The sequence below is a fragment of the Zootoca vivipara genome, chromosome 8, assembly GCF_965207765.1.
Source record: "Zootoca vivipara chromosome 8, rZooViv2.hap1.1, whole genome shotgun sequence".
Taxonomy (NCBI): domain Eukaryota; kingdom Metazoa; phylum Chordata; class Lepidosauria; order Squamata; family Lacertidae; genus Zootoca; species Zootoca vivipara.
Genome location: NC_142591.1, coordinates 80,948,680 through 80,964,074, shown reverse-complemented (window position 1 = coordinate 80,964,074; position 15,395 = coordinate 80,948,680). Strand labels below are relative to the sequence as shown.

The 15,395-nt window shown below is 46.6% G+C and overlaps 1 protein-coding gene across 2 annotated transcripts in view; it reads left to right on the top strand.

Annotated features, from left to right (window-relative positions):
* Positions 1-15,395, top strand: part of COL22A1 (collagen type XXII alpha 1 chain) — a 180,488-nt gene that overhangs the window by 151,695 nt on the left and 13,398 nt on the right. For both annotated transcript variants that reach the window (XM_060277589.2, XM_060277590.2), the window contains exons 45-55: positions 2,481-2,528; positions 3,025-3,138; positions 4,033-4,086; positions 5,968-6,021; positions 7,446-7,499; positions 9,830-9,883; positions 10,917-10,970; positions 12,667-12,720; positions 13,662-13,715; positions 14,718-14,762; positions 15,097-15,150. In XM_060277589.2, coding sequence (XP_060133572.1) covers positions 2,481-2,528; positions 3,025-3,138; positions 4,033-4,086; positions 5,968-6,021; positions 7,446-7,499; positions 9,830-9,883; positions 10,917-10,970; positions 12,667-12,720; positions 13,662-13,715; positions 14,718-14,762; positions 15,097-15,150 — 639 coding nt within the window. The remainder of the gene's footprint in view (positions 1-2,480; positions 2,529-3,024; positions 3,139-4,032; positions 4,087-5,967; positions 6,022-7,445; positions 7,500-9,829; positions 9,884-10,916; positions 10,971-12,666; positions 12,721-13,661; positions 13,716-14,717; positions 14,763-15,096; positions 15,151-15,395) is intronic.

Here is a 15,395-nt window from a genome sequence, read left to right as displayed (position 1 = left end):
AGTCACGGACATGTCTTAGACCTGGTGTTCACCTCTAGTGACGTGGGTGATCTGACACAAAGTAAAAGTGAAACAAAAGAAGTGCCATGGTCAGATCACTTCCTGGTGCAACTGGACTTCTCCATGACCCTTCCCCTCTGCAGGGAGGTGGGACCAATTTGGATGGTCTGCCTCCACCACTTAATGGATCCAAATGGTTTCCAGAGAGATTGGTAGGGGATGCTTTATCCCATGTTGATGGCCTTTCGGCTGATTCCCTGGTGACTCGTTGGAATATGGAGTTAACCAGGGCTATTGACTGTGTGGCTCCGAAGCACCCTCTCTGATTGCATGGAGCCCGGACAGCCCCATGGTTTCCCCCAGAGTTTAGGGTGATGAAACAATCGCTGAGATGGCTAGAGCGCTGGTGGCGGAAAACTCTCTCTGAATAGGACCGGACATGGGTTAGAGCTCAACGTTGAGCCTACCAAGTGACGATGGCGACGGTGAAGACTTTATTCACCGCCTCTATTGCATCTGCAGAAAACAACAGCAGGAGACTCTTTCAGGTGGTTTGCAATTTAACGGAACCACCTTTACCATCGGGGCCTTGTAAAGACCCCAAGATCTCCTGCAACGATTCTGCAAAGTTTTTTTTGCAGATAATGTCACTCAGATTCGGAAGGAGGTAGACACCACTGTGGGAGCAGGGCCGGGGCGGGAGAGTGCTGGAGCTCTGCCTGGTCTAGTTGCATGGAATCAATTTCAATCCATTACCCACAAGGATGTGGACAGGCTGCTTGGACGTGAGAAACCAACCACCTGTCTCCTTGATCCTTACCCATCCTGGCTAATAAAAGCAAGCCAGGAAGGGCTGGGTGATGGGCTCTGTGGGGTGGTGAATGTTTCCCTCTGTGAGGGAGCATTCTCAGAGCCGCTAAAAGAGGCAGTCATTAACCCACTTCTTTTAAAAAATAACATCTTTAGACCTGGCCAATATGGCCAACTATCACCCAGTCTCAAATCTTCCATTCTTGGGCAAGGTGATTGAGCGAGTGGTTGCTGAACAATTCCAGGCACACCTGGAGGATGCGGATCTGGGAGCTGGGGGCACTGTTATACAGTGGCTCCACTCCTTCCTCCTGGGCTGTGTCTAAAAAGTGGTGGTGGGGGATGAGTGTTCAGACCCCTGGGCCCTCACTTGTGAGGTGCCTCAGGGTTCCATCCTCTCCCTCATGCTTTTCAACATCTACATGCAGCTGCTGGGAGAGATCATCAGGGGGTTTGGGCTGGGTGTTCATCAGTATGCGGATGATACCCAGCTCTACCTCTCTTTCAAATCAGAACCAGTGAAGGCGATGAAGATCCTGTGTGAGTGCCTGGAGGTGGTTGGAGGATGGATGGTGACTAATGAATTGAAGTTAGATCCTGACAAGACAGAAGTAATGTTTTGGGGGGACAGGGGGCATAACTGTGCCCCTGAAGGACCAGGTGTGCAGCCTGGGAGTCATTTTGGACTCACAGCTATCCATAGAGGCACAGGTCAGTTCTGTATCCAGGGCAGCAGTCTTCCAGCTCCATCTGCTACGCAGGCTGAGACCTTACCTGCTTGCGGACTGTCTCGCCAGAGTGATGCATGCTCTAGTTATCTCCCACTTGGACTACTGCAATGCGCTCTACATGGGGCTACCTTTGAAGGTGACCCGGAAACTACAACTAATCCAGAATGCGGCAGCTAGACTGGTGACTGGGAGCGGCTGCCGCGACTATTTAACACCAGTCCTGAAAGACCTACATTGGCTCCCAGTATGTTTCCGAGCACAATTCAAAGTGTTGGTGCTGACCTTTAAAGCCCTAAATGGCTTCGGCCCAGTATACCTGAAGGAGCGTCTCCACCCCCATCATTCTGCCCAGACACTGAGGTCCAGCACTGAGGGCCTTCTGGCCATTCCCTCCCTGTGAGAAGTGAGGTTACAGGGAACCAGGCAGATGGCCTTCTTAGTAGTGGCGCCCGCCCTGTGGAACACCGTTCATCAATTGTCAAAGAGATAAACAACTACCAGACATTTAGAAGACACCTGAAGGCAGCCCTGTTTAGAGAAGTTTTTAATGTGTGACATTTTAATGTATTTTAATCTTTGTTGGATGCCACCCGGAGTGGCTGGGGAAACCCAGCCAGATAGGCGGGAAACAAATAATAATTTATTATTAATTATTATTATAATATTATGAAAGGCACTAAGCGGACACTTGGATTTAGTCTTCTATACTGTACAGTCCTTTCTTAGGTTACATCAGTGGTATTGAAATGACTTTCCCTGCGTGAGAGGTGATTCAGCAGTGTTGTCCCTCAGATGATCCGTATAATCAATTGAACTCTTGGCCCTGTGAGGCTAATCTCTTTCATGAGCCGAGGGATGGATGCTTTGATTTCAGCTTCTTTGAAATGGCTCTTCAAGGATGGCATGAAAGGACAGGCGTTCTTTTTCTCTCCCCCTCAGGGTGCCTCTCCTCTCCTTTCTCCTGGTGACATCAGTCTCTTAGTTAAGGTAAGGTGTTTTGTTTTTGTTTTTTTTGTTCGATGCTCCAGGATCTCGTGTTCAAAGAAAATCTCATCAAACCCTTCAAAAATAAAAATAAAAAATGCAGTGTGTGTGGTTCTTAAAAGTGGATACACAAACATATTCATTTTGGATCTTCATTTCCCCCTAGTCATCATTGTCATCGTCACCATCATTAAATTGATTGGTCAACTTGGAGAAACTTTTTAAAAATATATGTGATTAAGAAAGCAGTGGTTTTATTTATGTGGCAAAACTTCTCAGCTTCTGTCTTCATCAGTTGCTCTGACTTGCAGGCTTTTGCACATCAGAGCACAACTCCAGCATGAAATTCTGGAGAGCCGATGCCAGTCAATGTACTGAATTACATGGAGCAGTGCTCTTTCTCTGTATAATAAGGCAGTTTCCAGTGCTGTTAGATACCAGCCAAAAAGAGGCCGTCTGCCACAACAGTGAAGTGTTAATTCTCCTTTTCTTATTTAAGGATGTTTGCAGTGACTGCCCTCCCGGACCACCTGGACTTCCAGGAATGCCAGGATTCAAGGGTGATAGAGGCCCTCCAGGTCCACTTGGCCATGAAGGCCCCGTTGGGAAAATGGTATGAAAGAGAAAACATGCACCCTTTCTTCATCAAGGTTGGGAAGATGGGTAGCTGAACGCTAGACACTGTTACATGTCAATGCACTGATCAACAGTGTGGGGAAAAGATTAAACCAGGAGCAGCTAAGCTGTGGTCCCCCAGTTGCTGTTGGACTCCAACTCCCATCTGCCCCAGCCAGCATGACCAATGGTCATGGTGATGGGGGTTGCGGTCCAGTTGCATCTGGAGGGCCAATGGTTAGTCAGCCCAGGATAAACTCCCCTCTTTGTACATGATCTTTTTTAAAATTTAAAAATAAACTTTATTTCTCGTCTTAAAAGAACAACAAATCAATAAGCAAAAATACATACCTATAAACAAAAAAGACAAACAGACAAACAACAAATACAGTTTTACAGTTCTACAATAAAACCATCAATACACTCCAATTAAAATTTCTTCCAAACCAATTATATATCGCTTTCCTTATAAATTCTCCTATTACTTGTATTACCCTTTTATTGTTCTTCTGCTAGATCTAACTTTCTCCATCCTTATAGTTCCCCTACAAAATATCAATATAAGTACAAATATATCCCCGTGTGACTCTATCCCCTCTTTGTACATGATCAACCTGGTCCCAATTGGGGAGTGAGGGTGATGACTATCTTAAAAAAACAAATGTGTAATGTGTGAATTGCAACCATGCAATTAATGCTAACTTTCACACCAACTTTCCAACATAGACGTGGTATAAGGAAGAAGCAGCTGCTGAAACTGTGCCACTAATTGATTTTTTTTAAAAAAATGGAAGGAAATCTTGGCACTCTGGATCATATAGATACGATTCCCCATCCACTGAATATGTGGGGTCTTCTGCTACCTTCCATCTGATCTTCATTTGTTTTTCAGGGAGAGGCGGGACCCAGAGGTCACCCCGGACCACCAGGTGTAGAAGGTCCCAAGGTCAGTTCTGCCTTCTCTTGTGTGATGTCAGGGTTTTTGTTTGAAAGAAGCAGGATAGCAGGATGAAATCTCTGCCATTCTTGGGGAAGAGGGTTTCTTTGGGGTAGGGGGTACTATATATATATAGAGAGAGAGAGAGAGAGAGAGAGAGAGAGAAAAACAAACAAACAAACAAACAAACCCGCCTACCAGAATTGTTGAAGTTCTAGCCTAAATAATGTCCTCCCATTTATTAAAGTGTCTGACTGACTTTCGAAATGGCTTTTAGTACATTTCTGGAAAAAAATGGACCACGTGTCATAAAAAGGCAAGTCCTGAAATTTTGAGCCCATTGACCTTTGCTTGGAGAAACTCAAGGAAATGCCAACGAGGCAAAGAAAAATGAGATTGTGGCTGATTTTTCCCTCCGGGCATTTCTAGAACTCCTTGGCTGGGGCTGAGTGAAAATGTTTTGATCTTATGCCCACTGTTGACTTACTGGTCCTAAGGGTGTGTGTGGGGGGGGGTCTATTTAGTTGTCAATAATTATTGATTTGTTAAAATCATACCCTGCCCTTCATCTCAAGGGCAGCAAACATACAGTATATGTGATAAAACAATACAATTTAAAAATAACATTAAACCAGATTTAAACCAGTTACAAGCACCTAAAAAGACTCTAGAAGCTATTACACATCTAGAAACATGTAAATATGTCTTACTTCACTTACTTCAAAGTGGGGTAAGCTATCTCCACTGAATTTGGGGCTAATTCTGCTCACACCGGCATCCCCACCTATTGTTGTTTTCGTCTGTCTATCTCAAGAGACAATGGAGTCTGCTTCTGGGGGGAGGTTAAATCATTGGAGAATCGCAGTGCCTGCTGTGGTTGCAGAGACCGGTAACTTTTAATTGCTGCCTCCCTTGTTGCTTTTGCTATGTTAGCATCAACCTGACCTCTCTGGGGTGTAAGCCTGGGCAGCGTGTATGGAGGCCCTTGGCTGCCCAGATGAGAAGACCCTCGCCTCTTGGCCTCACTAATGTGTGGTCCAAAGGAAAGCAGAGCAATACATTTGATACCAGCTTGGCTACATGAGTTGTTGGAAGGAGGCATGCAAGGAACCTTAGGGACTCCACTCCAGATTTGTGTAGGGTTTACTTCTTAGCTTTTCTTCTCCCGAAGATGTCCTGCAACACATTGGGTATGGGTTTTTCCTCAGGGTTTACTCCCAAGGCCTTTCTCATGAATGAGTATGGCCACAAAGCAACAGAGGTTTAGGATCAGAGCTTTCCTTCTCCTAGATGGGCTACCTTCCCAGGTTGATGAGTCCCATCTGCCACTCATTTCCCTCTGCAGTAACCACCTTCTTGACTGTTGGGCCCACTATTTGGTCTTGTCCACTCGATCTACTGGAGACTTGTCTTTGCATACAGGGGAAAGTCTCTAACTCACTGAGGTTCTGAGACCCATCAGCTACCCTCCCCTGGACTGGCACCCCGAAGCATTGCTAGGTGGCTGAATGAAGCCACCATTTAAATTTCCCACAATGCCTTGGAGCAATGCTGCATTAGTGACATTGTGAAAAATCAAAATGGTTGCTAGACCTAGCTGCCTGTGGTCTTCACCAGATAAGCCCACTAGGGTTCATCAATGAACAAGGCAGCCACCATGGGGCCAATTGCCCAGGATTACGTCAGACCTGGCCCTGGCCCTGATCAAGGTTCTACCCAGCAAGCAGCAAGAGGAGGTTAAGCCCCTGCTATTTGAGAAAACTTTTCACTGACAACTGAAACACTGAAATGTGTATGCCTCCATGTTTCTTTGGGGAAACCAGTGTACCATGCTTAAAATGTAATTGTGTGTTTGAGGCTTGTGATTTGAATGCCTCTGTCTTTTGTTAGGGTGCCAAAGGAGACCGTGGGATGCCTGGAGAGGCTGGACCGAAGGGTGAACAGGTAAAATAGAGTAATACCCCGCCCCACTCTCCCACTGTATATAAGGGTCTGGCGACTTCTGTTTCAGTGTATCTGAAAATGTGTGCATGCACACAAAAGCTCATACCAATAACTAACTTAGTTGGTCTCTAAGGTGCTACTGGAAGGTAAAATAGAATGAGGCAGAAATGCTTTGTCAAGAATGCTTTGATGGTGTTTCCTGCTTGGCAGGGGGTTGGACTGGATGGCCCTTGTGGTCTCTTCTATTCTAAATATGCTTCTTGAAGCAGCACAGTAAGCAGAATGTCTAGATCATCAAATAGGACCTTTGACCTGCTCTTTAGACACATCAGAACACCAGTCTGACTTGAGGGAAGACTTGTCAGTGGTCACCCTAAACTGAAAAGTGCATAACACATGGGTTGCCCAAGAGAGAACAGGCCCATATATAGAATCATGGAATTAGCAACCTAGTCAGATGGGCAGGGTATAAATAACAAAATTATTATCATTTGTGTGGAATCATGGAATTGCATAGTTGGAAGGGACCCCAAGGGCCCACTGCTGTAATGCAGGAATCTTTTGCCTAACATGGAGCTTGCACCCACAACCCTGAGATTAAGAAACTCGTATTTTGCTATAATAAAATATCAAATTTGTACAAGTAGTAAAACTTATGGGAGGGTAATTCAGAATTAAAGGGAAGAGAGTTTTACTTTCAAGGCACTACATTACCCAGCAGGTTCTGTATATGATTATTCCTTAACACATCCTTTACTAACAGGGTCCATGGGATGCTTCCTGTTTGTTATTGCTCAAGGCGAGGGTTAAGTACCCCTTCTGCCTTCCTGCTCAAACCTCCCCTCCACCAGCTGTCTTATTTTAAAAAAAATCACCAACCACACCAACATTCACTACTGTGTTACATGTGCTTGCCCCAAACATGTGCTTAACCACTGAACCACACATTCAATGTGCAAGGGAAATGTTCGTTCATTCAAAAGAGGGGTGTGTGTGCATCCATTTGTTTGCAGTGACCTGAGGAAATGGCATGCTGAATTACGGTATGTTAAATTGATTCTGTCCCCAAGCAAAGACCTGGCACAGCTGTGGATGGGGGCGGTTTGGGGTGCACGGTTTCTTGCCGCACGCACGACAAGTTGTTAGCCTCTTGCACCCAGCCAACCCCGTAATGTTTCTTGACAACTTCTCCGTTCCCAGAAGCTTATGTATATTAAAAGCAGTTTGTTAAAACATGCAAGTTCATGCTCTGGAAACCTATGCATAGAATTGCGGTGCCAAGTTAGCTTATGTTTTGGGCGTCTCGCTCTCCTGGTTGCTTGGTTGCTAGCAAGCTTTTGATGAGATTCCAGAGGTTCTTTGGGGACGTGGTTTGCAAATGAAGATGCTAAGTGAATGTGAAATGCTGTTGTTGTCTTCTGCAGGGACATCCTGGGATACCTGGCTTCATGGGCCCCCCTGGAAATCCAGGTCCACCTGTAAGATGCTATCTATCTACCTACCTACCTACCTACCTACCTACCTACCTACCATGTTTCCCCTATTTTAAGACGTAGTCATAAAATAGGCCATAGCAGGATTTTTTAAAGGATTTGTGAAATATAAGACATACCCCGGAAAAAAGACATACCTCTGTATTGCGCGGAACGAGACTGTCGAGCGCCCCAGCCAGCCAGCGGGACCCAGCACGCTGGCTGTGGCAGGAGGAGGAGGTGGCCTTCAGTTCAGCGCCCAGCAGCGCCGCGCTGGATCGAGGAGGCGGCCTGCCGGGTCGGTGCCCAGCAGCACCGCACGGAGCGCCGGATCGAGGAGCTGCAGAGTCGGCGCCCAGCAGCACCGTGGTGGATTGAGGAGGCGGTGCTCCGTGCGGCGCTGCTGGGCGCTGACTCTGCAGACCGGCTCCTCGATCCGGCAGGCCGCCTCCTCAAACCGGCGCTCCGTGCGGCGCTGCTGGGCACTGACCCAGCAGGCCGCCTCTGGGATCCAGCAGCAGCAATGCAGCAGGAGGAGGAGGCTTGCTGTGTGCTCCGAGCCCTGAGCCAGCGGGACCCAGCAGCAGCAACGCTGGCTGCAGTTAGGAGATACTTACAGTAATAAAACAATAAGACACCCCCCCCAAATAAAATAAGCCATAGGCTTATTTTCTTGAGTAAAATAAATATAAGACGGTGTCTTAAAATATGGGAAACACGGTATCTATCTATCTATCCCCTTTTCCTCTGCACTGCATCCATCCATCTGGTTATAAACTCAAAAGAAGCCCACAACAATTCACCGGCCCTCTCTTGCATGTGTGGGAATGTTAAGGATAGTAGGAGAGGATATATTAATTAAATATTATCCTTCCTTCACTCACACTAGTGAGTCATGTAGCAGAGCAGATTCCCCTCAATACAGCAGGAAGCTAGTTTTCAGATTCGTTTGAACCACTTTAGTTAAGGAATCCAATCTGGCTTGCCCAGATGGATTATTCCTGGTGTCCCCTTTTATCCCTCTCAAAAGAACAAAGACACAAGAGTCTTTCCTTAAAGGTTACAAGGCGTTTACTCACGCTCAGTTCACAGTATGATCCCTGAAGGCAGGCTTTAGCTAGTAGTTACATAACAAAGTGTGAGTTTATCCCATATGGAGATTGAGCTCATGTGCTGCTGGCTGAGAGCCAGCAGACAGCAAAATGCATGACGAGAACAGCATCAAGAAAACAAAATGGCCGCAGGAGAGCAGCATGGCATCAAGACGAAAATGGCTGTGTGACTCAGCTCTTTTATAGAGTCAGCGAGGGTCACGCCCATCTGCCTGGTCACATGCAGGGGGAGGACACTTCAAACCAGTGGGACAGGAAGATATACTGGCTGGAGTAACATCCCCTTGCCTGTGTCCAGTCTAGGGAAACAAAGAATGTTGTATTTGACTGCTTCAATGGATTACATCTCACAGTATGTTGGATTTTGAGGGGCATCAATAAGAATCTCACCCCAACCCAAGTGAGCAGCTGTGTTTTCCCATAGGGTTTTCATAATCTGGAACTATCATAAATGGAGAGAGAAATCCTTTATCTCTTCTTTCTGTTTTGCATCCAGTTTCTGTACCCAGGTAGGCTGTGTTCTACAGCCCTGCTCAGGCATTCCAAATAGGGGGAAACGGACTAATGAGGAGGGGGCAGTGGGAACCACCATGAAAGCTTCACCAATGCTGGCCATCACCTTCCAACTCACAGAAGGCAGCGATGGGATTTTGCATCCATGGAGGCTCTCTGTATGTTTAGTTTCCAAATCATAGAGGGAGCCTCCTCAGATATAAAGGAGCCGCTGCCTGCAATGCAGAGAGTTGCTTTGCATCAACCAGAAGGTGAATGAAATAATGTTGACGGGTTGCTGTAGCTAGCAGGCTCTCTCCTGCTGTTGCTTCTCACCTGCTTCCTTTCCTCCACTTGAAACTCCCAAGGAAGGACTCGGCATAAACTGTGTCTGAATTCTGAGAAGACAGAGGCTCTGTGGGTGAGGGGCTCCCAGGTCTGGGAAGCTGGTAAATTGCCTTCCCTGGATGGAGTCACACTGAAGGTGGTGATGATAGAGGTTTAGCCACCTTCTGAGAATCCAGCCCATTGATATGCATTATGGAATGCTGATCTCGAAAGTGTAGCAAAGTTTATGGCCCACCAAGTTGGGCTGGTTGTCTTCATTTAAAGAAAGTCCAAAGGCTCGTAAGAGTTGCCTCCATTTTGTTTGAGGAGACTATTTCTGATTCAGAAACAAGCTGCCATCTTTAATGGTCACAAATGTCCTTTATTTTATTTTATTTCATTTAGGGGTCTGAGGGCCCTGCAGGACCTACAGGACCACTGGGAAACCCTGGAGAAATAGTAAGTCACTACAGTCATAGCTCGGGTTACAGCCGCTTCAGGTTGCGTAACGGGTTACTCCCAGGTTTCAGCACATGTGCATGCACAGAAGCACCGAATCGTGACCCGCGCAGGTGTGGGTTGTGAATGCTGCGGGTTGCGAACGTGCCTCCCACACAGATCACGTTCGCAACCCTGAGCGTCCGCTGTATTCAATCTGTCATTATATCCCTGCCCCCGCCGCCCCCGCCAAAAAAAGGAGGAAGCCATCATTTGCCTAAGTGGTCCCATAGTAGATTCTTGGAAAAAATAAGTAGATGTGGAAAGGCATTCCATGAATCTGTAAGGTTTGAAAGCTACTGAGATACTCAGATGAAGACTAGTGGATTATAAACTCTCAGCCAAATTCTCCATTAATTTAGAAAGATGGTTAAATTCAAAATGCGTCAGTAGTACATGGTGTGGTGGAGCAGGGGGAGTACAGTCGCAACACTAGAAAAAAATGGTGGTGGGACACACAGAGGCGTGCAAAGTATATTTCTAGGTGGGAGAGTGGTGTCCCGCGTGTTAAGATCTCTAAAAGAAAGAAAATAGCAATGTAAATTAACGACAGGAGTCCTGCAAGTGGGAGAAGAGTGTAATATTGGGGTGGGTGTGTGTGCTTGACCCACCTCCGCCTCTGGCACCACCTAAGGGCACTTACCTGACCTCCTGGCAGCAGAGTCATTTCTTCTTATCCAGAGGGAGAGTGGGAGGGGCAAAGTGGCAGAGAGGTCAAGAGCAAAATGGGCGCTCTTCCTGGTTTATCTGTGCAGTACTGACTTCCCCTCCTCCTTGCCCCTTCCAGTCTCCCTCCCAGTAAGCTGCAGTGATTTCATTGCCAGGAGGTCACGTACGTTCTGCTCCCTGCTACACCCACTCCCCACCCCACCCCAAAAGGCCTAAGCAGTATTAAGCTTAAATTCAGAATGCCTTGCTAACGGATTGTTCTTCTGGGGATGTCTCTGCCTGGGAAGCTTGTGTGAACATCTCCACATCTGTGTCTCTTTGGCAGGGTAAAGAAGGCCCATCAGGACCTCAGGGGCCACCAGGATTGCCCGGACTTCTGGTGAGTTATCCCTGCATTTTTAAACATTGACACATCTCAGATGCAGGGAACGGCAGTGTTCTTGAATCCCTGGCATATCTCAACAGCAAATAGATTGTGTGGCATACTTGCATATGTGCCTGACCATTGTGGCGTCAGGAAGGTCAGGCCCCACCCTATGGAGCACCCTTCCAGCAGATGCCAAAGAGATAAAGAGCTGTGTGGTTTTTGAAAGACGTCTGAAGGCAGCCCTGTTCAGGGACGTTTTTAATGTGCGATGTTGTATTGTGTTTTTAATCATTTTGTCGGGAGCCACCCAGAGCGGCTGGGGCAACCCAGTCAGATGGGCAGCATATAAATAATACATCATCATCATCATCATCATCATCATCATCATCATCATCATCATCATCTTTTGCAGCATTGCCCCCCCTCCCCACATATGTGGAAATACTGAGATGCTGTGTGTGCATTCTATGCTTGTCTTCTCAAGATCTGATCTGGACTTCTCCTGATTTGAATTGGCATGCATTAAAAAAATCAAATGACATTTTCCCCAGCTTGAACTTTGTGGTGCAATTAGTAACACGAGGGAAAGTGAACATACAGTAAGAGAGAAAACATCAGAGGAAGTGAGGCAGGGAATAAGCCACAAGACAGAGAGACAAACCCATTTTGGAACCAGGGTACAGCTGGCGGTGAGTGGTAGAGCCCATGCTTTGCAGGAAGAATAGGCCAGGGATAATCTCCAGTAGAGGCGATTGCCATTGTAGCACCTCCAGGTGTGCACAGAATTCTTCACTGGTGCCATGGTGGTCGCTTTCCCTCCCACCCTGATGAAATTAGGCTCGAATGAAGCATTCTGTTGCAGCCTATACACTAGGTTGCCATGTTGACTGGCTTGCAGTGTGTGTGTGTGTGTGTGTGTGTGTGTGTGTGTGTGTGTGTGTGTGTTGTGCCCATGACAGGTTATCTTATTTGCTCAGGTCCCCGTGGACCTATTTGTGACCCCTGGCTCGAGACGTTCTGCAATGTGACTTTGCCTGTTGTTTCACATTGCGGCTAATGAGACCTTGGCTGCCTGACTTGTTCTTTTCCTGGTTATTGTTCGGTGGAGTTTCCAGCTCAGCCAGCTGACAGGCTTGCATATTGTACCTCATGCCGAGGCATTGTGCTATTCTTAATGGTGCTCCTTATGTTTTCTGCTGTATGCATATATTGCTTTACAGTGCCCTGATATTTATTGAGACGATGGTCTATAAATACATTTATTTATTTCATTTGTCAAAGTGTTAGGAAACCGACTTGTAGTATTATGGGATGCTTATCCACAATTATGAATCTACAATATTTGCTCATAAGGAAACAAACGTTGTGCAGTGGTGCCTCGCTACTAGACGAATCTAATTTGTTCCACGGGTCTTTTCTTATAAGGAAAAATTCATCTAGCGAATCCCATAGGAATGCATTGAATTTCTTTGATATATTTTTTCCCCATAGGAACGCATGAATTGAATTTCAATGCATTCCTATGGGAAACCGCGATTCGCTAGACGAATTTTTCATAAAACGAATTCGTCTACCGAGGCAACCTCCGCTCGAAAAATCCTTTCGTTAAGCGGAAATTTCATTAAGCAGGGCATTCATTAAGCGAGGCACCACTGTATACATTTCTTGCATTTCTAATCTTGTCCACTTACTGTTGCTTCATTCTTAGGGTATTTCTGGAAAGGATGGCAAAGATGGAAAGCCAGGACCTCCTGGGGAACCAGTAAGGAGATGACCTTTACATATTTTCCAATTTGGTATTATCTTTGCGTGACCAGGCAGCGACCGCCTCAGCCCCCAGGGACCACTGGAAAGGAATATTTGGCCGCAACTTTATTAACCTTTCAAATGTAGGAAGACCTTGGCTTAGGCATTCAGTGTGTATCCCTCCCAGCCCTCCAGCCGGGGGAACTGGGGCTCCACGGGGTAAATGGGATATGGGGGTTCCCTGCAAGACGCATATGTACGCAGGCAGGCCAGCCCATACAACTGGTAAGTTCCCTGGGATCCAAAGTGCCGTGTGCGATCCTGCAAAGGGCACCCACAGTGTAAAGTGTGAGTGCTCATTGCAAGACAACAAGTGTGGTGTAGTGGTCAGAGTGTTGGATTAGAACCTGGGAGCCATGAGACCACTATTGGCTGAGATGCTGTGATATCATGGAATATGTTGCTTGCTTCTGAGTGAAGAAGGGGTGTGTGGATATTAAAGACCCTCTGCTCCCCCCACCCAGGGTCTAACTCTGGAACAGACCCATATACAGTCATACCTCATGTTGCATTAGGTTCATGTTGCGACATTTCGGCTTAGCGAATGTGGCAAACCTGGAAGTGTATACTTCTGGGTTTTGCAGCATGTGCAGAGGCATTCTGCGCACTTTGCACATGCGCAGAAGTGTTCTGAATGCTTCGCACATGCACAGAAGCACTCTGTCGTACTCCATGCTTGCGCAGCAGCACTGCTCTAGTTGTGGACTTTCGCACCCCGAAACGGATCGTGTCCGCAACTAGAGGTACCACTGTATATGCTATTTAAATAGCATTTACTTTTAAATGACCATTCACATAGATTTGTGAATGTTATCACATTGAGCTTGATCCAGAGTCACCCACGTGTTAGAGATCATTCTCTCTTGCCAGGCTATAAATGTGCTTTGTTTCCTATAGGGCAAACAAGGGGAGCCAGGGCTGCCAGGACCAGAGGGAGCAAGAGGATTGCCGGTAAGTCCAGCTGAAGGCAACCATGGTCCATTAAATATGTCCTTTTCCACCAGGAATCTTTGGAGGAGGGGGCAGGTGCATATTTCTCCTTTAGCTAGCATGGAATACACTATCTGAGAAGCTTGTTCTTCCTGCAGCAAGACTGATGCAAATGCTCATTGAAGGCTAAGTTCTATTTATGGAGAAAATGAAGGTATGTTCCTGTAGAGGAGGGGTCTGTGCACATACTCATGTGTGCATGTGAGCATACTAGGAAACATAGGTATGCACAAGATAATCATGGCTCAAAAGTAATTTATTAAGAACAGTGTAGCTGTGCCCCTTTTGTTTCAGATGGTACACGGGTAGAAGAGTCTAAAAAGCCCCGGACCACAAAATTTCATGGCCCTCTAGCGGCTATGGTGGCTCATTTCCCAGAAGCAACGTACCACATTCAGCATTAACTCTGGAGGCGTATATAATCGTACCTCTAAAGTCGAATGCCTTGTGAGTCAAACGTTTTGGCTCCCGAATGCCACAAACCCGGAAGTGAGTTTGTGAATGTTCTTTGGAACCCGAACATCTGCCGTGACTTCCATGGCTTCCAATTGGCTGCAGGAGCTTCCTGCAGCCAATTGGAAGCCACGCCTTGGTTCCTGAACGTTTTGGAAGTCGAACGGCCTTCTGGAATGGATTCCGTTCAACTTCCGAGGTACGACTGTACTCGATTCTGACCCAACTAAGCTTCCTGATATGTATTGTGCCCTAGGAGGCTTAGTTTGGTCAGAATTGATTAGACACTTCCAGAGTTAATGCTGGAGGGCCGTGAAAATTTGTGGCCCAGGCTTTTTAAGATTGTCTTAAAACAAAGAGATATATTGGTTGCCAGATGTGAAATATTATTTTCAGCTCTCCTACCCCATTGCCTTGAGCTCCATGGTGGAAGAAAGCTGTAACTTAGAAAGTCCTTTTAAATGCATATAAAGAATAACCTTTTACGTATTTCTCCATTTCACCTTTCAGGGTTTTAAGGGACCGAGAGGAGACGCAGGACCACCTGGCTCAAGGGTGAGCAATGCCCTGGACCTTCAATTTGACTCAAACAGTGGTTGGGATGGGCAGAGTCGCCCAGAAGAAGACCTCTCCTGTCACCAGTGTTGAATAAGTCAGGGGTAATGGCTTCCTAGTTATGGTAACATTGATGGTTGAAGCTGCATTGTTACCAGGACTGGAGTCAAGTCCTATCCATGCCCCTATCAATGCCTGCTCATAGCTTGAGTCCAGTTTTGGGACAGCCATCTGTGGAAGTTCAAATCACATATCTGGGTCATTAGGAATCTCTATGGAACTTCCATATTGTTCTAACCTCTAGTTTTCTCTCTCCTACACTTGTCTGTTGCAGGGAGAACCAGGTCCATCAGGGCCCCCCGGCCGTGAGGGGCAACCTGGAAAAGATGTAAGTGTGCCACCTAGGCTTCAATAAGAGTATCAAAACCTTTATTGGCATCACTTACAAACATTCAAAGTAAATAGGCCAGTACGATCTCGTCGCCATATCATCAGTACAGTCACTTGCCAAAGGGAAGAGGGACCAACAATCTATTTCACCTCTGTGGGTCTCCAAGAAGGGCAGGGTCCTGTAATGTACTTCGGTGGCAAAAGATCAAATGGAGGAATTTAGCTACTGTCTTGGTGGGCTCC